Here is a 24,352-nt window from a genome sequence, read left to right as displayed (position 1 = left end):
TATACCATTCTGTTTCACTTGGTAAAGATCACCCTCAATACCATTGCGATATGCCTGCATGAGAGAAAATTTTCTGTTCGCAATCTGAAGAGTAACTTGGAAAGTTCTCGATATCTGTGGCAAAAAAAATTGAAAAGTTAAAATTGGTCTGTCACCGTGTCATGTTTGTCACGTCACGAACCGGCCAACAACCTACTCTCATCCCAGCAACTAGATGAATGCTTGATTTTGAGGCAGTCAGTGGGTATGTCCATGGTTAAAATATTACTCTCACCTGACACAAACTTCTTTCAAGTGAACCGCCATTTCCATGCGACTACCATGCCTTGAAGCTGCTACCATTCCAAGAAGGGCGTTACTTCCCATTGCAATTGCCTCTACAGTGCTAAAGGCTCGCCGCTTTACACACAGTGACTTCTACATCACTGCTGAAGGCCAGAGGAAACTCATCAAGTCCCCCGATTTTCTGTCTTTTCAATATCTGTCTCAGGAAGAAAAGATAAGACTGTCCTCTCCTCCGCCAGACCCTAATGAGCTTAAAGACCTGGTACTGCAAGGACAGTATGAAGGCGCTCGACGACTACGCATCCATTTGTTATCACTTCAGGTACCCATTCAACGTGACATCGTATATGCCGATGCTGCCTTCCATTATATCGAATCCCAGCCCAAAAATTTCATGCAGGAATTCGTAACGTGGTTATCCCTTGTTCCCCCGAAGCACGAGGCGCCAGATTGGCGATGCCCTTTCTCTAGAATACAGCGATTTCTGTTCAGTACTGGTGTTCCGGCCGACAGTTTCCCTGTCGTGACTCAATTCAGTATGGTTACTGCATCGATGGGGTACCTCAAGGACATATGGCCCCGTCTTGGCCACACGCTTGCTCTTCTCGCTGACCCGGCTTCGGGTCTTAGTTATCTCATGGATTTAGAACGGGCGGTGGTTAAATATGAGAAGGAACTGCACCCTGAACGTGTGCTACAGATAGAGGAGCGTTACCGCTCCATGATGATCAACGCGTGCTGCCATATGGGGTGGTTGCAACAAGCCGTCAACCTCTTACACAAGAGTGGCGGTATTCGGCTACCCCTGGACATATATCAGTTGATATTGGACAAGCTCAGGGAGGACGGCGACGAGAACGGTGTCGGGATTACGATGAGGATCATCGCCGAACAGGAGGATAGTGTCGCGTGGCAAAGGCGGTATACCCTGCTCATGCCGTCTCGTTATCATCGTTACTACGGTGCAGCAGATGCTCAAGCAATCCAGAAGCGTTCCGGGAGCAAGCCTTGATATGCAATATCAACGGTGAGCGGGTCGGCTGATGGCTTTGTAATTCCGCCCTTTAAAATATCTTTGCCTAGCTCCACCATGGTTTATCGTCTGGATACAATGATCGTCCTATATGTCAGGCCGATTTACGACCTACCCGAGGTCGCTGAACGCCTTGTATGCATTGAAACCCGTCCTTCATCCTATTCCACATGCGAGGCTTTGACCCGAAACATGTGTTAACAACTACGCCGATGAAGATGCTTGTTTCAGCGACCTTCTCGGATGGTTTTGTGCGCAGCGAGGTCAATGTTTCCGAGGTGTTCTGGAAAGTGGTCTGAAGAGGATGGAGATGATAAGTACCGGAAAGGCGACGTTGTGGAAATATCTTTGGTAAAAAGCATTAATTATAGATGTGTATCCAACACGAAAAGGGCAGGGCGCTGGAACTACTCACTTCCTGCAGGGACCGAGTGAGCGCGGTGGCTGATCCCATCAGGTCCCACCGAACTTTGATTAACACGGTCACCGGTCGCCACTTTGCCCGCCGAAATGACTTTTAAGCGTGTGTACACTCATGATTTCGTCGGCTGCCGGGACTTAAAATAAACACTGAGCACTTTGTTCTCATCTAAGTAACTGCGATAGAGCTGAAACAGTGAACCAAGTAATCTGATGATCTACTTGGATAAACAATGGTTACAGGTATTTCAAGGCACGTTCTATCTATAAGATAAGTTAACGCAGTGGCCACTGGTGTAATGATTTTGCATCGTCGAAAGAATTGCTAACAACCCCTACACGCGTTGCATTTTCCGGGGACCTGCCAGTAGCATGAGCAAAGATATGAAAATGGTAGCAAAATGTAACTAACTACCGCAGTGATTTTCCTGACGGGATTGTCATAATACCGTCGACAGGAGCAGGGGAACTTGCTCGTTCCACAGCGTGATGGATGTATCGAACTATTGAAACACTTTGGATATCGACAATCAACAGCTATCTCTCCGGTTTTGGTGAGATGTGCGCAGTCCTTTGACTGTTGGAATAGTAGCTGTCTATGGCACATATTTCTGTATTGTTAAATATTAAGCAGAGGAACATATCCGTACAGCCAACACTCACTTCTATCGAAAGATGTCCAGTAATAATTGAACTGAGAAGGCCCACAGGTCGAAGTAGCCTGCCACCGCTAGTCACGATTGCATCAGGTCAGGTGTCAGATCGTACAGACAGCTTGTGTACATACACAAATCTCTCCAGGAGCAGTTGCAATTAACAGCGAGCAGAACCGTTTGGCTAAGCTCTGTGAGACCGCATCCTTTTAAATGGCAGCTCACGTATTCAAAGCCCGACTTGAAGAGCGACCATGGAGTGCAAGCATAAATAAAGAGGAAATAATTCCTTGATGAGAACAGAAGGGTAGATACGAGGTACCAGGGAGGGTCATCGAGAACATGAGGACCGGGATTGTCGTGTGATTGGCAATTGTATCATGGACGACTCGTCATTAGAAACGGATGCCACGGTGGAACCTCGAAAGCGCGTTCATTTGCCGTGTCTTGGAGACGATCGTCCACAGGGTAGAGGAACATTACGCCAAGCGGAAGAGCGACCAGAAGGCTCTGAGTGGTTTTATGCCCAGGCTCGTCAGTCCGGGCCCCTCGGAGCGCCTGGCAAATCAGCCTTTAGGTTCGGTGAACATGTTCCAGCCCCGCCTCTGATTCAAGGCTACCTCTTGTGACTCACACATAAACTCGGAAGAACACAGTCGCTCGTTATAAGACTCCCACAAGAAGGATGTCCAGCTATGAATATGAGACGTTGCATAGCTTCCAAGGGACATCATCCCGTCCGAACGCGGGGTTTCAAGGTCCTATCATTGGGTAAGTTGGACAGCTCATTCACACCTCAATTAGCCTGCCTCGAACCGAGACGATATACCTGAAGCAGCGTGAAGGAGGGGCGCACATGGTAAGGGTTTGATGGTTACATCGTTGAAACAAGTGCGGGTTTCATAGCAAGGATTGCTTTTAGTCAATGTTGTCTAAAATGACGTGAAAGGATGTCTGATGAATGTCGAACATTCAAAGGAGGTGGGATAGCGGGTTAGCTAGAGAAAGCGGAAGTGCAGATAGAAAAGCCTTATGTCGCACTGCGCCCTTTCTCCAATACTAGAAACCCGGAGGAAAAGTTCGACATACATGGTAAATTACAGGGCCCAGGACCCAGGGCAGTAATCAGCCCGAAGTAAGAACCTAAAGAAGTATACGTTGAACTGACCGAAGGCATATAGAATGTGAACAATATACCTCTAGTAGCATATCTTGTATTGTCGTACAGGTTAGTCGAAAAGAAAAGCTTCCGGTTTTCGGTCCGTGTCCACCGCGCACAGTGACCGTCACGGGCATATCGGCAAGGACTTGTCTTGTAATCAGAGCCCTCGGGCTAGACATGCACTTGCCAGAGGACTAGGGAAATTTTTTGTAGGAATCCATTCTGCGCACCAAGTGCGTCTTTTCTGTTCCCAACAGCGTTGGGGCCGCGAGTGATTTACCTGGAACCGGGTGCTGATTCAGGGGATTCCCGACTTCATCATGAATATAGAGTCGCGGCCATTCACTGAAGGTCCTTTCTCCATTGGTCTTTTTCATTTGGGGTCGGCCCCCAGCAAATTGATGACATACACATCCCCAACTCTTCATAGACCTAACGGGACGCCAGTTTGTTTTGTATACAATGCATTGTCTGGACTTGTCTCTGACTAAAAATTCGCTAAAATTTTCATTGCAGAAGCTTCGGGGGCTATCTGTCACCATGCACAAAGTTCGGGAACATTATATGTAACTGCCTTTTAGGCATCGAGGTAAAACAGTCCATTTCGAGGATTAGATTTCCGCTTTGCCCCAGCAAGCTATGTGCTACTTGCCGGGGTCCCGAGTTTCTTCCTAGTAAAGGCCTGAAAGGCGTAATTTCTTGATACAAGAAAAGTAGCAACAAAGAGCTCGCATGGATAATACCGCTTGTCAGGTCGCCGTTTGTTCACCAAGTCTGCGGGATTTTTATGTCGTCAGTTCTTGCGCATACCGTCTCTTATTGCACTTGTGATGGCCTAGAATATTATTGCGTTTACCGGGAATTTACCAAGAATTTACACACCTTTTCATGCAAAGATAGAACGTTCGTGTGCCGTTGAGGTCTCTCTAGCGGTCATACGACAAAGAGGCTCCGTGACGCGCCCCTAATTTCTGCTTATGTCAGGGCCCCACTTGTACATGCTTCATCTCTCTCTTTTCATTATCTAGCATATCCACGAGCAGGACGCTGAAGAATGGCAGCGCCTTTGTATACCACCGCCTCTGGTCTTCTCTTTCATGCCGGAAAGATCCTGGTCATCACCGTCGGCTTACCAGCACGAGGCAAGACGCATATATCTCGGGCTCTGGAACGATATCTGCGATGGATGGGAGTAAAGACACAGGTCGTATCACTAGGAGACTATCGAAGGAAAACTTTGGGCGGTGCTCAGAAGCTTCCGCCGGATTACTTTACACTGGGTAACGTCCCTCAGCATGCACTTGAAATCGTGATTTCATGGTACTATGTCTTGTAGGCGAAAAGAGCCCTGAGACCATCGCGCTTCGCAAGAAGGTCTCCGATGGCTGCGAAAAACTTATATGGGATTTCTTCGAGACTGGACAGGTCGTGATCTACGATGCGAACAACGGGAGCCGGGCTGCTAGACAGGCGTTGGCCGAGAAATTCAATAAAGCTGGAATTCATGTCGTTATTCTTGGTGAGCAGTTTTTGTTCTACCTTGGATATATGCTAAAGGAATTGGTGTAGAATCTCTGTGTGATAACAAGGAGATCATTGAGAACAATATTCGAAGTGTAAAGATTTCTTCGCCAGACGTGCGTTCTACTGTTCGGCCGGTTACCTGTGGACCCTTATTATGAATCAGTATCGTGGATGGGACCAGGACAAGGCTGTGAAAGACTACTATACGCGGATTAATGACCACGAGAAACATTATGAGCCTGTGGAAGAGACAACATGGCCGTACATACGAATTCTCAACGTGAGCCTTGAATGATCGATTTCGCTGTTCGCATCTTATATACGCTGCTAGGTTGGAGAAAAGATAATGGTCAACGTGAGCATGACCTTGTCTATGGGCCCTTGCCGAGGTTTAATTGTGGTGGCCGTCTAGAATATTAAGGGCTATCTTCAATCTCGTATCGTCTTCTTCCTCATGAATATACACAACAGATATAGGACGATCTACTTTGCTCGGGTGCGCTCAATTTTGTTTTCTGTATCTATACCTGTGTAACCTTTTCATCTCCAGTCCGGGCAATCTTTAATTGAACATTCCTACAAGGCAGATTCGGATTTATCCCCAGCTGGTTGGGAATACGCCGAGAAACTCAAAGAGTTCGTCTTAAAACGCCGGGCAAAATCACTTGAACAGCGTGGCCTTGACCCAAACTCTTCTAGGCTTGTGGTACGCTCCTATCTACTTAATCGCTCCAGATCCCAATTGTGAAATTCGCAGATCTGGACGTCGACGAGGCGCCGAGCCCATCACACTGCCTGGCCATTCCTAAATAACCTTCAGTTGACTCATTCTCAGACTGTCGAAAGAATACCAGGTACACCTGCAGAGCCAGCTCCTGGTCACAACACTACGAAGTCGTCATCCATATATGCACCTGCGCTAAATGTAAAGGTCATCGAAAAGCCGCAAATGTCCGAGATAAACCCTGGTATTTGGGACGGCCTGTCGCCCGACCAAGCTCGAAAGTATTACCCACAAGATTGGGAGCGCTTTGTCAAAGATCCCTATGCGTTTCGGGCTCCTAGGGCAGAGAGTTATCATGACCTTAGTGGTGTGTACCAGCGATTGCCATGGGAACGCGTAAATATACTCATCGTACTTTTTCTAGTACGACTGGAGCCGATTCTTATCGAGTTGGAGCGTGAGCGAGAGGATCTTCTTATCATTGGACATGCCTCTGTCATTCGCTGTCTACTTGCCTACCTAATCGGCCTTCCGGCGTCAGAAATCCCTGCAATTGAGATTGCAAGAGGCGATCTACTCGAGGTTGTCCCGGCCTCCTATGGCGTTCACAGTACGGCATTCCATTTCTGGGACGGACCCGGAAGACATGGTGGTGAAGACACGGAATATGCTGGTAGCGACGGTGACAACGAGAACAACTTTTACGAAAATTATGCCGAGGATACGAAGGGGAAACGAAAAGCGGTTCCAGATTCCGGGAGTCTTGATGGCCTGCCTATCGTCACAGATTGTGTATAATTTGACTTTGGCATTTGTTCATAGGTGTAGGTTGGGCACAGACTAGATAGAAATATCCGACAAGAGGTACAGTAAGCTTATGCATTATAGATAGTCCTTAATCTCATCGATCCTGTCCTGGGTGAAACATTCTGGGCGGTCGTTGTCTTCTTCAGAACTATCCACTTCGTTGAACGATGAAGCCGCGCCGGGAACAGGGAAAGCGTAATTGAGACCCCAGTAAATTAAAGAGGAGACACCGAAACCTGTGAAGAAGGACATGTCGTATATCCTCGTGGCCGCAATAGGCACATTTCTTCCCGCTGAGGACCAAATCAATCGTCAATACAATTATTATGCAATTACCGAGACGACTTACCTGCTCCAGCGAATCCCACGACCTATACAAATATTCGTATCGTGAGTACTCTGGAGAGAATTGATCGACAGACATACATTGATCAAAATTCCTCCAATATAAGCGGTATAGGCACTGCATCGAAATCGCCTGATTTAAATCTCACCTTTATACAAAAGATTCACAATTTACCGCAAGTTAATCCCGAACGTATAATAATACCACCCGTCCTTGCCTGAATGGTACAGGTCCGAGACACGATAGTGCCCTTTTCGAACTACGTAGTATTCTGTGATCTGACCCACACATTTCGATCAGAGTACGGATGAGAGAGAAGAAGGAAACGCACCATTACACCCGCTATCGAGCTTAGAAAGACCGAGTATGCCGAAAGGTACGAAGTGAAACTATTACTATCTTTGAGGACTGAAAGGGGTGTGTTGGTCAGGACACAGTCAGATGACGTGTTCGCATGAGACCTACGATTCCACGGGAGCATACAAATCCCGACAAGGGCAGCTACATAGCCTCCTCTCCGGATGTTCTACAAGGTCCTAGAGATGAACCCTCGATATAAATTGAAGAGAAAATACTGAACGCACAATATATCGCGGAAAGAGCGCGGTAAGATCGCAGCCCGCACTTACGGAGTTTGCGGAGATATTGGTTCTACGAACGTGCTAGAATTGAAGATAGAATTATTCATGAACGTACCCGAGCTGTCAAGATCTCAATTTTCAGTGGAACTTAGTCATCTGAAAAGCCCTACCTGTGCAATGATAAATGACGCCGAAATAAACCAAACCTTCGATAGGAAATAAATAAACATATTCCTCCGATAGCAAGCAATTATATACACCAAATCGTGTCGCACTTGATGGAGAATCGTCCAGGAAACGCCCGAGAAGATCGATAGGTGACCAGATTGCCTCCCCGAATATCGTCTGTGACGAAGAACTTACGACAATGCCTACAAAGCTAACCAGCGAAAATGTCAACGGCACTGAAACCAGTTGCGGCAGCAATGCTGCTGATGGACTATGTGCGCGCGAAGCAAAGTCAGGCGCGTTTGTGACGAGCGTGGCCATGTTGCTGATGCACGACATGAGGCTTATAACCATCTCCCAGGCCAACTCAGACCCTTGAATTTGGGACGGTTGGGACATGATGGGCCCGATACCCTTGGCTTTCACTATGCACCAAATGAAGAATGTGATTCCTGCTGTTGGAGCAACGATGGCCTTGAGTGTAAAGAGGTGTCGTCTGTAAGTTTATTGTTAGTCAAGAAGCACCGCAGGAAAAAGCCGGGTCACACATTTGGTGGATAGGGAACCAGATAGCTGGCAAGGATATGAGCCAGAACAAGAAGAAACACATGAAGTCTCTAGTCGTCGTTCCGGACGAAGCAGGGAGATGGTTCGCTAGACCCGGAGGAACGTCATAATAAGTTTTTAACAAAGGGTTCAACACTAACGTATATTGTTAACGCTCGGCCACATCGCCCTTAACATGACCAGAACGCAGGTGCCGCCAATGCTTGCTTGTACCCCGTACCATATACTAGGACAAATCAGGCACATTGACGAGGTTCAGACTATGGACGTACCAAGCCATAGCACCACGATTAAATGTGCACCACAAGCTTCCATAAAGTCCAAAGCTCGTACGCGCGACGACAGGGAATGTAACATGAAATTTTGCACCAGGCCTAGCATTCAATACGATAAATGGCGCGACGACACTATAACCGATCCAAACGCAGATCCACGCTTGCCACCACGACAGCTTGCTCTGCACCATCGACGAAACGATCATCCATCTATATCTGACATCACTTTGGTTCTGAAGTAAAGTAAAGAAGGAACAACGTACGTGTTGATGTTGAAACTATCCGCAATCCAGCTGTCGAGACTTCGTCATTATACGATCGGGCGGAAAAGGCGCACACTGGGACCCACAATGCGACAAAGTTGATGCTTTTCCATGTCCGTTTCTCCGGAGGGACGGGCGATAGATCCTCATTCTATGTTCAAGGATGAGGTCCCTAGTCTTCCCATGGCAGTGCCACTCACGTTTAGAAACAGCTCGCGATTCGACAACCCCGGCTCGTGAGGGATTTCGAGTCTCTTGAGAATACTCATCGCGTCTAAACCTCTGCAGTTCGACGATAAGAGGGAAGCAAGAGCCTTGGCATCGTCTTGCCATGTATTATATTCGCTATCTGGGGCGCATATGCTCCTTCAGTTCTTCATGTTGATACATAGATAAGTAGTAGCCGAGATTCGCCCCGGCAGTCGGCTTCTAGAAGTAACTTTGATGATCTCAAGTCGAGGCCATCATATCTTAATACCGGCAAATTTTATGAAGGTTCTACACAAAGGCCAGTCAAACAGTGAGGACACAGATAATTGAAGACAGCTAGAGTAAACACACCAATCGATGCCTTAATTGATTGCTTCCAGCACTTCAACATCGCTCTAACACGAGAATATAGGAAGAGTATGATTTTGAATCTACAGAAATGTGGAGAACAAAGCAGAACGATGCAGTACGATAAAATGAAGATGATAGATAATGATATAAGCCAATGTATGTGCGATGAATGAGAATATGAGGATGGCAGATGGAAATGCATGATGCAATACAATTATGTTGATCGATAGCAAAAATGTACGCGTATGATGCTTGTAGATGGATATAAATGATAAGTTGACCATGTGAAAGACGAGACAATTATGATTCTGTCTTCGCGGGACTCGAAATGATGAGCCGCGGAACAGATGTTGATCTGGTGATTTTAGCAGGGCACACAGGCGAGGGAGATGCGAATGTGAAAGTATGATAAATTTGTTTGCGATCGGGAGTGGTGAACACTTTCGGTTCCTGAGAACTGATAGTGGAGGCAGAACGGCTAGAACCAGCGCTGGCATAGCCCAAATGAACGGGAGTGAAAAAGTCGCGTAGTTCGGGTTCCTGAGATGTCTCCTGCACAACAAAAGGTTGGATCCAGTAATGAGAAGCATGGAGCAGAAGACGCACCTTAACGAACTGAAGCTTAGACTCAAGGTCGTCTTCAGGAACATCTGCGAACCACTCTTCAGCACCCGGCGCCTGCTCAAAAGCCTGGGTGACATCTGCCAGAGGCTTGACTGTGAGCTCATAGCACTTCGCATCAATCTCCGCCCGCGTCAGAGGCAGTGCTAGAGCAATATCGCTACCCTCTGGGACAACATTCTCGGTGGACTCTTCCTCGACCGAAGGCAAGCAAGGAGCTGCGTGAAGCTTCTTGCTCGTCTTACGAGTTGAGCTGGGAGCTCTTTTTCCTCCCCTCCCCTTCTTTACAGCTGACGAAGCCGACGACTTGCGCTTCTTCAACTGAGATCCTTGGTCTTCCTTGAGCTTTTTCGTTTCGATGGAGGCAAGGGCCTTGGAAGACGATGTATTATTCTTGCGTTTCTTGGCGGTGCCTTTAGAATTGGCATTAACTCGCTCGCCAGTCAACGGGTCAAGATTTTCCTTGTCTGCCTCTGTAGCAAGACTGGGGAGTGTGCCGACTTTATCAACGTTCGTCGTAGTCATGGATGAGAGAACCGAGGTTGTGGCCTTCAAGGTCAAGGTCTTTGGTGATGATGGGACGTCCTGGAAGATAGTGAAGGAGCGAGTAGCCATTGCTATTGACTCAGAGGAGGTAGGAGACTATCGTACGTGACGTGAAGGAGGAAAAGAGACAACGCTGTGAAGGTCAATGAGCAAGGAGGATATCGCTGACGATGGTTAACGAAGACAAGAAAGAAAGTTGAATCTCAGTTCGATTTAAGGAACAGCCACGTGGCTGACAAGCAGACTGCAACAATGCAGACGCGTCGGAGACGCGGTCCTATCACGTGACAAAAGATTTGTAATCGCCTTTTTAGGACATGGCCATTGGCCATCATGAATAGACGTATTGTTGGTCCGGGACAATGGCCTTGCGGTGTTGTTGAAATGGCACTAGGTGAGATTGTTAGAACAATAAAGGAGAGATAGACTTTATTTTTTCTCCAATTTGTAGGCCTTGCTCTGCTATACGTGTGAATTATACTGACCGCCTGTGATATTTAGATGCCTTGCCCCTAAGACAGTCACTTAATTGACACTTTAAATTTGATACCTCGGGAGGGAGCTGTCATGGTCAGCACTAGGACTTTGATACTCCTCTTGGTTCGGACTTTGCGCTGTTCAAGAAGGTGTATGATGTTATACTGCCTCATGGACTGGGACACCGTCGTAAAGCTTGCTTGTCACCCTATATTGGCACGTGTACGAGAATAACTCGTGCTCTTCAGCCGACTCCAGTCGTTTTCAGTGCGTCTTAATGACCAGTCAAACCCCTGTACCCCGACTCCGGCACGTCTAAAACCTAGTCCTTGGTTCATCGTGCAAATTACTACCACTGCACGTTCGTACCATGATCCGTATTTGTCCTCTTGCTTGGACATGCACGTCGTTTCGGTACCTCATTACCGACTTTCCGTGCTTTTGCTCCGTGATCACTGCGATGATCGCCAGATGTGGGGCTTGATTCACTTTTTCGTCTATTCCTGGTACTTCCGCAGGACTTATTTGGATCTATATAAAAACGATCACATCCCTCCGACTTGGCAGCAATATATTCATTCAGCATAGCTCATATGCAGCACACCGACCTGTCAGGTCTCTCCCTTCCCCCCTTCCTCACCGTCGTCCGCGCCCGCGAGAAACATTTGCGACAGGTTTCGACGTGAAGCTTCACAACCATCACATCGCCTGCCTCTGACCGCGCGTCGGGTAAGTAATCGCCACAACACCTCATGTCCTCCACGCTCCAAAGGAGTGTATGTCACGTTTGACCAAAGTTCGCTGTTTTCCTCCTTTATATAACGGGACTCTCAGTTCGTTATGCACTAGGAGCTGACCGCGCATCCTTCTGTTTCCAGACTTCAACGACTCCTATGCCTTCCAAGACTACGCCTTCTGTTTCCTCCTCCAACCACCCAGCCCTGGGTACCATTATTGATGAAGGCACATTAGAACTCGTCGAGGTCCTTGGAGTTGGAGGTTATGGTGTCGTCTACCGCGCAGAGGATACCTTTACCTCTTCCCCAAAATCTTACGCCGTGAAATGTCTCATGCACTCAAACATTCATTCATCCCGCCAGCGACAACTCCATATCCGAGAAATCGCCCTTCACCAAATCGCCAGCGCTCATCCTAACGTCATCTCTCTGCATCGTGTTGTCGAGGACAACAAACACACCTACATCATTATGGACTACGCTCCCGACCATGACCTCTTTTCCCAGATTCGCAACAACTGTCGCTATTTGGGGCGCGACCATCTCATAAAGCATGTTTTTCTTCAGCTGCTCGACGCCGTGGAATATTGTCATTCTCTTGGCATCTACCACCGTGATCTGAAGCCCGAGAACGTGCTTTGCTTTGACGATGGCCTTCGGATAGCCATCACAGACTTTGGTCTCGCTACGACGGACAAGGTTAGCGCAGAGTTTCGGACAGGGAGCGTGTACCACATGAGTCCTGGTGTGTTTCATCTTTTATCAGGCCATTGTACTGTCACTGATAAGTTGTTTGTGGTTCACAGAATGCCAGGGCGGTGAATTTGCCCTTTCTGGGACCTACTCGCCCATGGCCAATGATATCTGGTCGTTGGGTATCATCTTGCTGAATTTGGCTACGGGCCGAAATCCATGGAAGTCTGCGACAGCGTCAGATCCTACTTTTCAGGCGTACCTCCGCGACCCCCAAGGGTTCCTGCCTACAGTGCTTCCCATCTCGCAAGAGATAAACAGCGTCTTAATTCGGATGCTTGATATCGATTGGCGGGAGCGACTGACGTTGACGGAGCTGCGCCAGCTCGTTGAGGACATATCGTCGTTCTATTCGGACGGTGCTATCTTTGAGAGCAGTATGGCTCGTTGTCCTTGGGAAGCCGACATGGATATCGACACAGACTCGTCGAAGGAACTACTACCCGTCAACTCTCACCACGCAGAACTAAAATCTCACTGGAGCTCAGATACCGACTCCGACATCATTTTTGCCAGCCCGTCCACGACAGCTGAGTCCAATTACGGCCAGTCTTGGACACAAGACCCTGCCTGCCAAGCTATGTGGGAGATGGACAGCGTCGACATGAGGTCTTTGTTTGTCAGACCATGTACTCCAGCATCGTCCCGCTCCCTTTTATCTCCTTGTAACTCCGGTTCCGCGTGTTCCTTTCCAAAAACTCCGAATAGCGTCGACCACAGCTTTGGGGGCAGGGCTCAGATTCATGATATATCTCACCGGAGAGTGCCACTCACCATTGACACCAACTTCTGTCGCCCACAACACTATACCGACCCCAGTCCGAGCATGAAGTCATTCACGACTGCGTCGTCCGTCATGCAGACTGCGGTTGAGTACGATCCTTACGATTCATCATTCTTTCTTGCCAGCGCTGCATCGCCTTCTAAATTATCCCAGATGCCAGAATCTGTGATTTTGGACTCGTTCTCGTGTGACGATAAGGCCATGTCTTCGCCCTCAGTGTATTCCGGGACGGATATATCTCCCAATTCGAGGTACTCCTCAACGAGGAGTTTCTTCGAGATCGCAACAGAGGGACGTTCAGACTGTGTTTCGCCGAGCATTCATACACACCCATTAGTGCACATCCAGCATTCCCCGTCATTGGGTGGTTCTACAGACCAGGACATAACGCCTCCTTTCTCCCTCCCGCCGAAGAGCATCAAACTTCTCGGCGAGAAAACCAAAACCAGATTCCTTGACCTTTTTCCGCGGTCTCGCTGCCCGTCACGTTCCCCTTCCCCCCTACCACCTTCCATCTCCCACTCACCCCAACATACCCATGATTCCAATTTTACAGATGCTCCTCTTCCTGACCCTTTCACGACATTTACGTTCGGACAACTCACCCCTTCGCCACTTATGGAGAACTGGCCGGGTTTAGCTCTCCCTGAAACTCCTGCAGTTCTCGAACGGCAAGCTTGCTCACGCACTACTTACATTCGTTCACCGCGTTATTGGTTTTTACCTGGTAAATTATTCACTTCTTCTGGAGCTTCTTGATATCGGTCCATTCCCTTGTTGTAGCATAAATCTTTGCGTAACATGAACGTCTGCCGCACGTTTCATCTCTCGTCAATACCTAGAATGCAACTTCTCTCCTTTGTAACTATGTGTAACACGCGGAATTTCAGAATACTGTAAATTACTTTTGACGGTAAATCAGTATCACCATGTCGACTCATTCATCTCATGTATGATCTCAGGTTTCAATTAATAATTCTCCACCTCATCTAACTGTCGGCCGTTGTCAATAATTTTACGACTCAACTAATGAAATGTGATGGTGTATTCCCTTCTACTTAGCACTCCAAAATAGCTGGGGGTTATAAATTTGAATTGTAGATGATGAGTGAAATACTTAATAATTGCATCTATTAACAGAAGAATATGAGTTAGAATCTCAGTCGGGCACAGCGTAGGTGAAACGACTGAGGTATCCGGATATCTACGGCCAGTCTATATAGGTGATCGGGTAAGGACAGGAGTAATGTATATATGATAAGTAAAAAGGAGACGATCGAAAGGTAAGATAAGGGTATAACATACGGATATCCTCCAACAGCATCTGTGTATGACCAGTAGCGAATATTTGCGGCATCCTCCACAAGAACTGCTATATGCACTCTCTTTCCTCATCCGCCTCGTTTTCAGCGGGCCAGCTGATGCACCTCTTGCAAAGTTACAGACTCGCAGCGTCAAAGACATATCCCTGATTCCCATTGGGTTGCTATAGTGTAACTGAGAATAAAAGGCAAAGAAACAATAGCAAAGTCGATCTGTACTTCTCAATTAATGTACCATGCCGGATCTGGAGAAAACTCTTGAATAAGAATAACAGAGGCCGAATTCCCGTTGTACTCACTGAAAAAGCTCAGCATTCAAACGATTCCAGTATACAAGATAACAGACCAACAGATGGCGGCGAGCTGAAGATTCGCCTTCCTCTTGTACTAGCTTTTTGATTTTTTGGAATTACGAACGCAAAGGTACTGTGTGCGTGAGAATTCTGCTCGACGGAGCACTCAGAATTACTAGTTGCTCCTTTCTTCAACAAATCAGGATCAATAGCGATCGTTGCCAGTGCTCGCTGAAAACTTTGAAAGGCAAATTTATTTGTTCTTGTGTGGCTACAACGTTAGCGGCAACCAAGTAGTAACGCTCGAAGGGACGCGCCTACCTTGCACCTTACAATGTCCTATCGGCAGTCGTCCCACACTCGTTACAACGCCCTTCACAGCCCAAAGCAACAGGTCCTCGGAAATAGTGCGGGTCATGTCCCTCCAGCATGGCGAGTCGCAGGGTCGTCGGGCGTAAATGCTTCCATTGGGAAGGGAAAACAGGCAGCGAACCATGCTGGTAGCAAAATTTTACTTAGCAGATTGCCTGTGGATGTGAGTGAGAAAGAGGTAGAGGTAAGTGCACCGTGTCGTTTTAAACCATCCATCTTAATGTAGGTCCTTCTTTCGACGTGAATGATTACAGGAATTGTTCAGGAAGACTGTGGGGCCATTGAAGGATTCCTTCGTCGTATACAACTCCCAAGGGAAATCCAAAGGGATGGCAATAATATCCTTTCAAAAACTTGGTGACGCTGCTATAGCTCGATCAAAATACGACGGGAAATTTGTGGATGGACGTAAATTACCGTCTCCGTTTCTCAGTGCATGATATCTGATAGTACACCAGGACGTCCAATCAAGATTGAAATTATATCGGACGATATGTCACCAGCTTCGATGACTTCAACTACCCCTTCACTGTTCGATAGAATTGCTGGGCCCAAGCCCATTGTGAATGGCAATGTGCCTACTGTTGCTAATGGGTATGCCCCTTCTGTGGTATATTGAATTGTGTCTGATGCGACTTTCCATCAAGTGTTAAGAGCCCTGTTCAGAATCATGCTCTGCCAAGACAGGTGGCGGCAGCGGCGTCTATAGCAGCGGGACTACCAACACCAGCCGCTGGGCCTCGACGACGCTTGAAGAAGGGTCCACGACGGCTGAAGAAACAGGCAGTCTCAAAGTCTCTCAAGCAGCTTGACCAGGAGATGGAAGACTATCGGGCAGCTGCTGACGTCGACTCGTGATGAGAAGAATATTTAGCGCGAGTTTTCAGCTTCATTTCGGTCCGTGAAGACTAAATCATCTATACCTTATTTTAATCTTGTACGTCATAGGGTCATCGAAATGTTTTGTATTGCAGTATTTCTTTTGGATAGTTAGTCTTTTCTGTGGCCAAAACAAAGGGAGCTAAGGAGCTGTTAGGTTCATGACTTCATTGATAAGCGCTATCAGTACAGCGTCTTCTGTGGGGAATAAAAGCTAAACCATGGTACAGTCACCCTTTCTTTCCGCTGCCATTCACTTTAGTCTGTTGTATTATTTGAGACAAAAGGTAACATGTGCGTTTTATTCGTGTTGGTCAGAACGAGTGTCGATGCCTTCTCAATGTCATTGATATATCCTCCTCAGCCGGTCTCGCTATCGGCTTGAAGGAAAAGTGCGATCTCCCGTGGCAGGAAAAAGCCGAATCCGCCTGATTGAACCGGTGTTTCCCAGGCATGAACCCTGAAGGCCACCAATATTGTCAACACTTGAGGGCGCTGCTCATCTTCTCTTTGGTTTGCAGAAGGTCTCCAGTTTGGAATGGATAACTGCACGCTAGATTTCTGGAACTTGTCTTGTTGTCAACCTGCAAACTCAATGTTGGCCTCCATCTTTCAGTGTTCACTGACAACTATCATACTGGCCAATATCATCTTTTTTCATCAAGGTGGTGCTGTCGCAGCGATGTGGCTACGAAAAGCGCGCAAGGTTTGAGTCCAACAAATGTATGATATAAGGTTCGAAAGAGCCGACTAATGTTCCTAGTACTTATAGGCTCACCTTATGGTTTGAATACTACTTGCCTAGATTTTGCTCCAAGCTGTCACCGACCTCTATCGCACCCGGCGGCCCCGTCAAGCTTCTTGATTTCCTCCCCTACATCGCTAACTACTCCGACGACAGTCAAAATGCTAGATTGCTTCTTGTGCTGAGAGAGACATCCGTATACATACGAGTGTTAGATCATTTGACTCACCACAAGGACAACATATCATGCATCTTTTACTGTCTACGGTAAACGCGATAGCAGCCGCTCGCCGCTATTCCCACGAAACAATTTCTCTTGGAAAGTACAACACATATTGTCTTATGCTACTTGCTTCCATGCGTGATGCAACGGATCCCAGGATACCTTTTTAAAGACGCGTTTCTGGATTTTGTACTAATCGATTTACAGGGCCATGTTGACTGTTTTCTTCCTCGTCGTCTGCCTGGCAGTTACTTACTCTTTCTATAAACGATGGACTCGAATCTCGATTTCTCATATCCCGGGGCCAGAGTCGAAATCTTTCTTGTACGGTAGGTTATTTATTTCCGTTTTCTTAGTGGCGCACAATTCTTAGACGTTCTGAACCAGGAAACTTGCCTGAGCTTTTCCAAGCACAAGCCGGAGAGGTATAGTCTCCCTAGCCATCGACGGGTTCGTATCTTACTCATTGAACCACAAGATCGACTTCAAGTGGCAGCAAATGTATGGGGATGTTATCAGGATCCGTGCACCTTTGGGTGTAAGGAAGACCCCTTCAAATGAAGTGACACTCACTTTGACCGTGTCGTTTAGGAAGACCGTCTCCTCATTTCGGATCCTAAGGCCCTTCAATACATATATCATACTGCGAGCTATAGATTCCCCAAACCTCAAAGTCGGGTACAGATATCGCGCCTGACCTTCGGACCAGGAATTACTAATGTCGACGGCGAGTATTTGATAGTACAACTGGTCCACTGCGATGGCTGACAGTCTTCTTTTAGGCGATGACCACAAACGTCACCGAAAAGTAATGCTCCCTGGTTTTGGTGGTCCAGAGTCGAAGTCGTTCTTCCCAACGTTCTTTGCGTGTGCGGAGAAGGCAAGTCGGGGTAATACTGATTCCCTGGGGATTTATAGCTAACTTGAGTGACGTTTGTAGATGGCCCAGCGATGGAAAGACAGCATAGAAGTAAGCCCTGACCAGTCGACTGTCTTAGACGTCTCTTCCTGGATTTCTCGTGCCACCCTTGATGCCATCGGTCAAGGTTTGTCTGCTTTGTTCGCATGAGCAAGAATATACTGATCAAGCCTTGGTAGCCGCTTTCGATTACGAGTTCGGTGCCTTGGACGACTCTGACAACGTCCTTGCGAAGGCGTATTATAACCTATTGCACGTCTCGACATTCCTTTGCGAGGTAGAACTAACACAGCTGCACCAGCTTTGATCTCTTTGGTGTAATGACGAACCGCGCTATTCTTTTTCTGTCAGTCATGGACCATCTCCCCTCAAAGATAATCCCTTTCCTCATGAAAAAATTCCCCTCGGGCCGTCTGGATCATGCGCTCCTGGTTAACAGGCTGTCTACTGCGGTTGCCAAGGAGCTCGTTGACGAAAAGTTCAATGCTCTCCTGGAGGGGAAGGGCCGCAGAGATGTTATGAGTCTCCTAGGTAAGCCCTGAAATTCATTTGACGCGTCAAAATCTGAGTATTTCGTAGTCAAAGCGAATGCATCTGAGAATGCCAAGACACAGCTGGAAGAGAGGGAACTGCTCGGTCAAATGAAGTCTGTCATCTGATACTGGTGCTTTAAACTGCTCCTGACGCATCACAAAAGCATCATCATCCTTGCAGGTCATGAGACAACGTCGAATACGCTGTGCTTCGTACTCTTTGAAATGTGCAAGCAGCCGGAAATGCAAGAAAGACTACGCAGAGAAATACGTGCGACTGAACGGGTGATCCATGATAGAGGGGATACACAGTTCTCACCCTCGGACTTTGACTCAATGCCGTACTTGTCTGCCGTGGTCAAGGTCCGTGAATTCGGCTTTGATGTTTTCCTCCAGCTGATGTTGGGCAAAGGAAACCCTTCGCTTCCATCCCATAGCCTATAATATTTACCGGGTTGCTGCAAAAGACGATGTACTGCCTTTGAGTATGCCTATCACTACTACATCAGGAAAGGTCCTACATGAGCTGCCAATACCAAAGGGACTGCATATCGACGCGTCTGTAGCCGCGTATAACAGGCAAGTACCAGATTCCCTTCACGTGCAAATTGGGCTTGAATATTACCGTCTAGGAATAAAGACATATTTGGAGACGATGCGGGCGTTTTCGATCCTGACCGTTGGTTGCGTAATGCATCTCCGAAGACCAAGACTGCTTTGGGCGTCTATGCCAATCTGTACGGCGCCAATTCGTGGGGATTTGTAGAAACTTGACCCTTCAGCTAGGTTCACCTTTGCCAGCGGCTCTCGCTCATGCATTGGTTGGCGTTTCGCGTACGTTACTTGAGCTTACGGATATATATTGATGTCATCTGACCTTCGTTCGGTAGTGTGATGGAGCTCCATGCCTTTATGATCGAGCTTCTGAGCAATTTCGAGTTCTCGTTTGCAGAAGTGCAGGGTATTCGCCGGGAAGCCTGTGGTGTCATGACTCCGACAATTGAAGGGCAGGTTGAGAAAGGATCACAGCTGCCTCTGAAGATTAAGCTGGCACAGAGAGATGACTGACTTTATGCAAACGATGACGTTTTCTTATCCCCATACAAAACACGCAGGGCTATTGGATAGGCGATAGCTCCGGCGTCAGAGAAATGACGTCGCACATTTGAGTAGGCCAGACTGCAAGGCGCCGAGTAGTTTGGGTTCGACAAAGTTCCCAGCAATGCCGTGATTAAACAAATCATCATCCATATATCTGCAATGTTAAGCAACTAGCAAATTGTACAGAGGGATGCCATTCAATGTGTAGCTACGAGAAGCGTCAGCACTGCACAGCAGACCCAAGGATTGCTCACTTATCATGGCCCTTCGACGGCTGACAGCTTCAGTCGCTGTCTTCCATAATGCCCCCGACTCCCAATGGGCAATTGAATCGTATTTACATCTAGATCTCACCAAAGCGACGACACGATCATCATCTCCCCACGGGTGATCCTGCCCGGGCCGCTCGTCGAAATAATACAAAAGGAGATACACGACTTCCAAGGAAGTGTGTTCCTCAAGGAATCGTGGAATGAAATGATACTCCAGGCTATTCGGAAAATCCAGAAAGCCGAGGTGAGTGAGTGAAGGTAGAGCTAGCAAGCGTTCTGCCATTGCAAGCTGCAAGTGATGCAGTTGAACAGCTGGGATGATGATTTCCAGATGTGTTAGACGACAGTGCCAGTTGCATGTCGGGTCATTGGAGATGGGGATATCCATGAAATAGGTGACTGGGATAGATAAATGACGAAGAAATCTGAGGCTTGCGATGGAATCTAAGGAGCTGGGAGACACAATAGTAGGGCTCCAGCAAGCCAACGAGATCATTCCTGTACACTGGTGAAGCAGATGCATCGCTGATTCGTTATGAGCATGGTACGTCAAACAGAGCCGCTTTACGACGCGCCCAAAGAATTCGGTTGGCTTGGAGTCGACCATCTGCAAGAATTTGCAATGGGAACCGCGGTCCATCATGGGTGATTCACCGCCCAGAACCACGATTTCGTACAGTATTGGTTCAATCCTGGAAGAGATAAGCTGCATACAAGAACGATTCCAGGAAATATCGTACCAGGAATGTACCCGTCGTGCGATCAGCAGGAGCCCGGGAGCTTCTGCGGGATAAACGCGTGCAGTGAGCTCGAATATTTCCCATTCGAGTTCGAGTGGTAGCAAAGGAAGGTTGGTATGCATCGAAGGAGTGGTTAGAGAAGCAGACCCGATATTGATTTACGTGCACATGCCTACCCGGGCCGGTTGCCGATTTCCATGTACCCGCCGAATCGAACCTCTTAAGGTCCATCCTTGAGAGCAAAGAAATTAGGCTTGATCAGGGTACAGAGTATCGTTTGCTCGAGTAAGTAACCGAGGCCGCAGTGCTTTCATCGGGAAGTGGCGGCTACAGAACAAGTCGCGAATGCTCTGTCGTACGGTGACTCATTAAGCAAAGTCACTACTATAATACTAGTTCCCTGTGCTGTACGGCCTTCGTAATCATCAAAATCGCAGTATGAGATTCGTAATGCTCCTTGTTGAAAGTATAGAGTACAGTACAGTACAGAGGATTAGATTAGCCTCTCGAGAGAGAGACATCGTACTTAAATACATTTTGTACTACTTCGAGAGCTTTCTACGAAATACTATATAAGTCCCGATCACGGTCCAAGTCAGCTGCCGCTGATTGACGTAGTGTCTTGGGGTACTTTCTCGTACTCGCTCGGGATTGCTATCCCAACACTCCCTTTCCTAATAAGTTCTACTCATTTCTGATGTAGGTTGAAGTTCTTATCGGTGCCAAAGAAGGCTGGCGATTATCACGACGCTTCACCTAAGATTGTCGCGTGCAACGAATGTCTATCAGTACTTACCGCAGCCATTTTTATGTCGAGACTGACTCGAGGTCGCCTGTGTTATCCATTCTCCGAGTTTATGTTTGGTTAGATGCTGTCGACGGAGAACGATCTCAAGGTAGTAATTCGGAACAAGGAATGTCCAGCGGCGTCTCGCGCACTAGTGATAATAGTGATATTACAGAAGTACCGGCCCATTTTACCATGGATCCTTGCGCCTGCTTGCAGCTTGGCACTCTAGACCATCTTCTTGTCCCCAAAACTACTAGCCAGGGCCCCGTACCGATGGTGATGGTGATCCAGAAGAGGCAAATCCTGCCAGATGTAGCAGGAACTAACTCTCCAAGGCTGCGAATATTTCTGAACTCCGAGTTAGTCGCAAAGATAATATAAAGGATCGTGGGCAATGAGAACAGTCTGGCCAGTCTCCATTATATAAAAACTAATACACTAGAATTTTCAGCGTTCGGAAACGCAAGGTAATATATATTTGCGTGATCCAAAGATGGTGGAAAAGACATCCTGAGTTGAATGTAGAGATCTGAATAATACGACTTCCAAAATTTCCAGCGAAAAGCAAGTCCTATAGGAGGCAATGAAACGAAATCCGTGTTTGCGCAGTGACTAACGGCGGTTGTAGTAAGTTATTTAAATATGTCATTGGTGTGGGTCGCTAACAGCGTCTGATCTGAGGATCCTGCTCTGAAGGTAGAATGTGTCACCTTCAATAGTGAATTTAGTTGAACAAAAATTGATGATCTCCCGCCACACCTTGCTACCGGCCCAGGAACCGTGATTGCTTCTTCCTTACTGCCACCAACGAACTTGCTCTCAGTCATTGCCACGACTATAAGATGGATGGTGCCTAAGTAGCAAGAAAAACAAGTTCTCGTCTCGCCGTTGAAGAAGGCATGCTTGGTGCCGATACCAGCGGCTGTCGCTAGGCAGATTTGTTGACTATGACGAGACATGAAAACTATGTTCAGCGAACATACATATCCATCAGTCACCAACTGATCGTTACCGAAATGTTTGCTGGGATGATGTTCCTATGAATGTCGTTTTGTTGTTTTAGCTCACCGTCGCAGAAGGTTCTCTTTTTTTCCCTGTTCATTCGCTTTTTATTGCACTCTTTTACGAATTCGCTCGTGTCCTGATGTTCATCCTCAACACTACCATAGACGATTCGAGTCCACTCATTATCTATAGCCCTGCTGGAGACTGGGCCCAAGGAAACGCGGATGATATTGAACTGGGAAAGTACGTCAAACCCATCCTCTCTACTAATCGTTTACTCAAAAGTTCTATGTAGATATTGGAGAGAATCATATACATACACGTGGAATGCAGGCGCTCAAGCCTTATTCACTTTCAACGGTACTGGCATAACGATACTTGGCGCCAGAAGAAGTGTTCGCGGGTCTTATACAGTAGACTTAGATGAAATATCGGAGGTACTAAACGCAACCGCTCCTGATCCCGGGGAATATCAGGCGGTCTTGTTTAATGCCACTGGTCTACAGCAAGCCCAGCATACTATCACAGTAAAGAACATGGATGCATCGGTTGACATCGACTGTGTGCGTAAACTTTCTCGTTATTCACAGATTCTTGAGCTCCACGTATACCAACAGATTCGTTGGTGGTCAACAGTGGGTAGCGGAGAATTACAAGAACCGTCGGCTGAAATGAACGATGATACTGAATCCACGTTTCTCTGGCATCCGCCAGACGCATGGTCAATTCCACTGAGCAATATCTCACAATTCAATAACGGAACTGGGCAGTTCGTCATCTCCCCTCTACTTTATGCTCTTCGATTTATCGAGCTACAGCTCCACGTCTCAAGCTGGGGCATCAGTCAATTACACTTTCTCAGTAAGCCTGCCTTGTTTCTAAATACGATGATTCAATATCGTCCTCCCAGGGTGCATAGAATTATGCATATACGTCTCGGCAACTGATAATGCCTCCCAGGTGATGCTGTATCCGTTTTCGGTACTTCAGGTCCCCAGAATAGGAACTATACCGTTCGAATTGACGACATGGTCTCCCCACCTTTTTCTGCAGAGAGAGACACCTATGAAACCAGTGTATTATTGTTTCAAGCAGATAACTTGGGGGCTGGAGATCATATGTTGTCGTTGGTTAACAGCGCCGAAGGAGGGCTGTTACAAATTGATTACGCGCTATCTTTTACCGATAATACCACCGTAACTATAGATACGTCAAGGGTACCGAGCTCCACGGCCTCATCCTCCACTTCACCTTCAGGCTCTTCGGATACTCCTCCACAATCTTCGTGAGTCTATCAATCCATGCATCAAAAATTCTTCGCTTAATTTTATGGCAGTCTAAAAGCAGGCGCTGCTGCAATCGTAGTGGCTTTAGTTGTCTTCATTTCTCTTCTGGTCGCCATCTGGGTAAGTTTCAGTCTATAGAGAAACTTTTTAAGGCGGCTTGATTGATATGACATCAGTTACTCCTTCGTCGGAATAAGACACTCTGGATGCGATTGCAAAGCGGATACATGGTCCAGTCCCAATTCGATTGGGCTTACTCATCTACGAACGCTATAAATGCTGTTTCGACTGCGAGAAATGACCACGCTTTTGCAAGAGGTACTAATGATGTCGAAGTGCACTATCCAACGTTACAGGCACATCGTCAGCCCTTGATGTCGGAAACACGGTTGGTGCCTGACAGACCCAACAACATCCCGACATCACCTCTGGATCAGCGATCTCTTCTTCCTAACAGGCCCGCCGATATTCAGCGACCGGAGCCAGCTCGCTCGGAGTCTATGTTGACTGCCTCGACCTTGGTTGCCGAAAATGGGTCGGATGTGAGTCGGTCGAATACCAGGATGATGAAGGTTGGTATTACCT

General features: G+C 47.3%; 11 protein-coding genes across 11 annotated transcripts; 8 read left to right on the top strand and 3 right to left on the bottom strand.

Moving 5' to 3' along the window:
* The first annotated feature begins 175 nt into the window (after window positions 1–175).
* BT62DRAFT_719648 (uncharacterized protein) lies at window positions 176–1,457 on the top strand. Its single transcript, XM_043182005.1, has 4 exons — window positions 176–244; window positions 296–607; window positions 668–1,312; window positions 1,369–1,457. Exons 2-3 carry the CDS (start codon window positions 311–313, stop codon window positions 1,295–1,297), a joined length of 927 nt encoding a protein of 308 aa, XP_043042153.1. The 5' UTR covers window positions 176–244; window positions 296–310; the 3' UTR covers window positions 1,298–1,312; window positions 1,369–1,457.
* BT62DRAFT_1003365 (uncharacterized protein) lies at window positions 1,376–1,617 on the top strand (the record flags this gene model as incomplete). The annotated part of the gene is made up of 2 exons (XM_043176934.1): window positions 1,376–1,453; window positions 1,537–1,617. The coding sequence occupies 2 exons, from the start codon at window positions 1,376–1,378 to the stop codon at window positions 1,615–1,617; spliced, it is 159 nt and encodes a 52-aa protein (XP_043042152.1).
* A 2,858-nt stretch (window positions 1,618–4,475) lies between these two features.
* BT62DRAFT_929742 (bifunctional 6-phosphofructo-2-kinase/fructose-2,6-bisphosphate 2-phosphatase) lies at window positions 4,476–6,739 on the top strand. Its single transcript, XM_043185789.1, has 9 exons — window positions 4,476–4,833; window positions 4,890–5,072; window positions 5,123–5,190; window positions 5,241–5,357; window positions 5,409–5,432; window positions 5,490–5,573; window positions 5,628–5,783; window positions 5,835–6,168; window positions 6,226–6,739. The coding sequence occupies exons 1-9, from the start codon at window positions 4,608–4,610 to the stop codon at window positions 6,597–6,599; spliced, it is 1,566 nt and encodes a 521-aa protein (XP_043042151.1). The 5' UTR covers window positions 4,476–4,607; the 3' UTR covers window positions 6,600–6,739.
* On the bottom strand, window positions 6,642–9,404 carry BT62DRAFT_719558 (uncharacterized protein). Its single transcript, XM_043182004.1, has 16 exons — window positions 9,370–9,404; window positions 9,009–9,306; window positions 8,895–8,959; window positions 8,809–8,838; window positions 8,543–8,755; window positions 8,411–8,496; window positions 8,252–8,357; window positions 7,794–8,199; window positions 7,701–7,741; window positions 7,539–7,605; window positions 7,420–7,480; window positions 7,286–7,362; window positions 7,129–7,232; window positions 7,035–7,071; window positions 6,958–6,979; window positions 6,642–6,901 (listed from the first exon to the last, which is right to left on the bottom strand). Exons 2-16 carry the CDS (start codon window positions 9,075–9,077, stop codon window positions 6,684–6,686), a joined length of 1,602 nt encoding a protein of 533 aa, XP_043042150.1. The 5' UTR covers window positions 9,078–9,306; window positions 9,370–9,404; the 3' UTR covers window positions 6,642–6,683.
* A 265-nt stretch (window positions 9,405–9,669) lies between these two features.
* On the bottom strand, window positions 9,670–10,605 carry BT62DRAFT_918221 (uncharacterized protein; the record flags this gene model as incomplete). The annotated part of the gene is made up of 2 exons (XM_043184077.1): window positions 9,670–9,921; window positions 9,976–10,605. 2 exons carry the CDS (start codon window positions 10,603–10,605, stop codon window positions 9,670–9,672), a joined length of 882 nt encoding a protein of 293 aa, XP_043042149.1.
* Window positions 10,606–11,872: 1,267 nt separating this feature from the next.
* Window positions 11,873–14,169, top strand: BT62DRAFT_929738 (kinase-like protein). Its single transcript, XM_043185788.1, has 2 exons — window positions 11,873–12,495; window positions 12,557–14,169. Exons 1-2 carry the CDS (start codon window positions 11,907–11,909, stop codon window positions 14,044–14,046), a joined length of 2,079 nt encoding a protein of 692 aa, XP_043042148.1. The 5' UTR covers window positions 11,873–11,906; the 3' UTR covers window positions 14,047–14,169.
* A 226-nt stretch (window positions 14,170–14,395) lies between these two features.
* Window positions 14,396–15,014, top strand: BT62DRAFT_929736 (uncharacterized protein). The gene is made up of 3 exons (XM_043185787.1): window positions 14,396–14,773; window positions 14,829–14,854; window positions 14,957–15,014. Exons 1-3 carry the CDS (start codon window positions 14,618–14,620, stop codon window positions 15,006–15,008), a joined length of 234 nt encoding a protein of 77 aa, XP_043042147.1. The 5' UTR covers window positions 14,396–14,617; the 3' UTR covers window positions 15,009–15,014.
* A 111-nt stretch (window positions 15,015–15,125) lies between these two features.
* Window positions 15,126–16,388, top strand: BT62DRAFT_929734 (uncharacterized protein). Its single transcript, XM_043185786.1, has 5 exons — window positions 15,126–15,458; window positions 15,529–15,682; window positions 15,733–15,868; window positions 15,922–16,171; window positions 16,223–16,388. Exons 1-4 carry the CDS (start codon window positions 15,237–15,239, stop codon window positions 16,130–16,132), a joined length of 723 nt encoding a protein of 240 aa, XP_043042146.1. The 5' UTR covers window positions 15,126–15,236; the 3' UTR covers window positions 16,133–16,171; window positions 16,223–16,388.
* A 944-nt stretch (window positions 16,389–17,332) lies between these two features.
* On the top strand, window positions 17,333–19,641 carry BT62DRAFT_979592 (cytochrome P450; the record flags this gene model as incomplete). Its single annotated transcript, XM_043189453.1, has 14 exons — window positions 17,333–17,450; window positions 17,509–17,546; window positions 17,600–17,659; window positions 17,713–17,848; window positions 17,904–18,001; window positions 18,062–18,167; window positions 18,220–18,277; window positions 18,342–18,571; window positions 18,620–18,686; window positions 18,738–18,936; window positions 18,986–19,152; window positions 19,206–19,310; window positions 19,360–19,407; window positions 19,464–19,641. The coding sequence occupies 14 exons, from the start codon at window positions 17,333–17,335 to the stop codon at window positions 19,639–19,641; spliced, it is 1,608 nt and encodes a 535-aa protein (XP_043042145.1).
* A 157-nt stretch (window positions 19,642–19,798) lies between these two features.
* On the bottom strand, window positions 19,799–20,828 carry BT62DRAFT_929731 (uncharacterized protein). The gene is made up of 3 exons (XM_043185785.1): window positions 20,687–20,828; window positions 19,929–20,638; window positions 19,799–19,882 (listed from the first exon to the last, which is right to left on the bottom strand). The coding sequence occupies exons 1-3, from the start codon at window positions 20,806–20,808 to the stop codon at window positions 19,872–19,874; spliced, it is 843 nt and encodes a 280-aa protein (XP_043042144.1). The 5' UTR covers window positions 20,809–20,828; the 3' UTR covers window positions 19,799–19,871.
* Window positions 20,829–22,620: 1,792 nt separating this feature from the next.
* Window positions 22,621–23,973, top strand: BT62DRAFT_992657 (uncharacterized protein; the record flags this gene model as incomplete). Its single annotated transcript, XM_043190356.1, has 5 exons — window positions 22,621–22,724; window positions 22,777–23,044; window positions 23,072–23,342; window positions 23,442–23,766; window positions 23,818–23,973. The coding sequence occupies 5 exons, from the start codon at window positions 22,621–22,623 to the stop codon at window positions 23,903–23,905; spliced, it is 1,056 nt and encodes a 351-aa protein (XP_043042143.1). The 3' UTR covers window positions 23,906–23,973.
* Window positions 23,974–24,352: the final 379 nt, after the last annotated feature.

Source organism: Guyanagaster necrorhizus, assembly GCF_019112545.1.
Source record: "Guyanagaster necrorhizus MCA 3950 unplaced genomic scaffold BT62scaffold_7, whole genome shotgun sequence".
In the NCBI taxonomy this organism is placed as follows: Eukaryota; Fungi; Basidiomycota; class Agaricomycetes; order Agaricales; family Physalacriaceae; genus Guyanagaster; species Guyanagaster necrorhizus.
The sequence above is the reverse complement of the archived record's forward strand: the minus strand, read 5'-3'. Positions and strand labels throughout refer to the sequence as shown.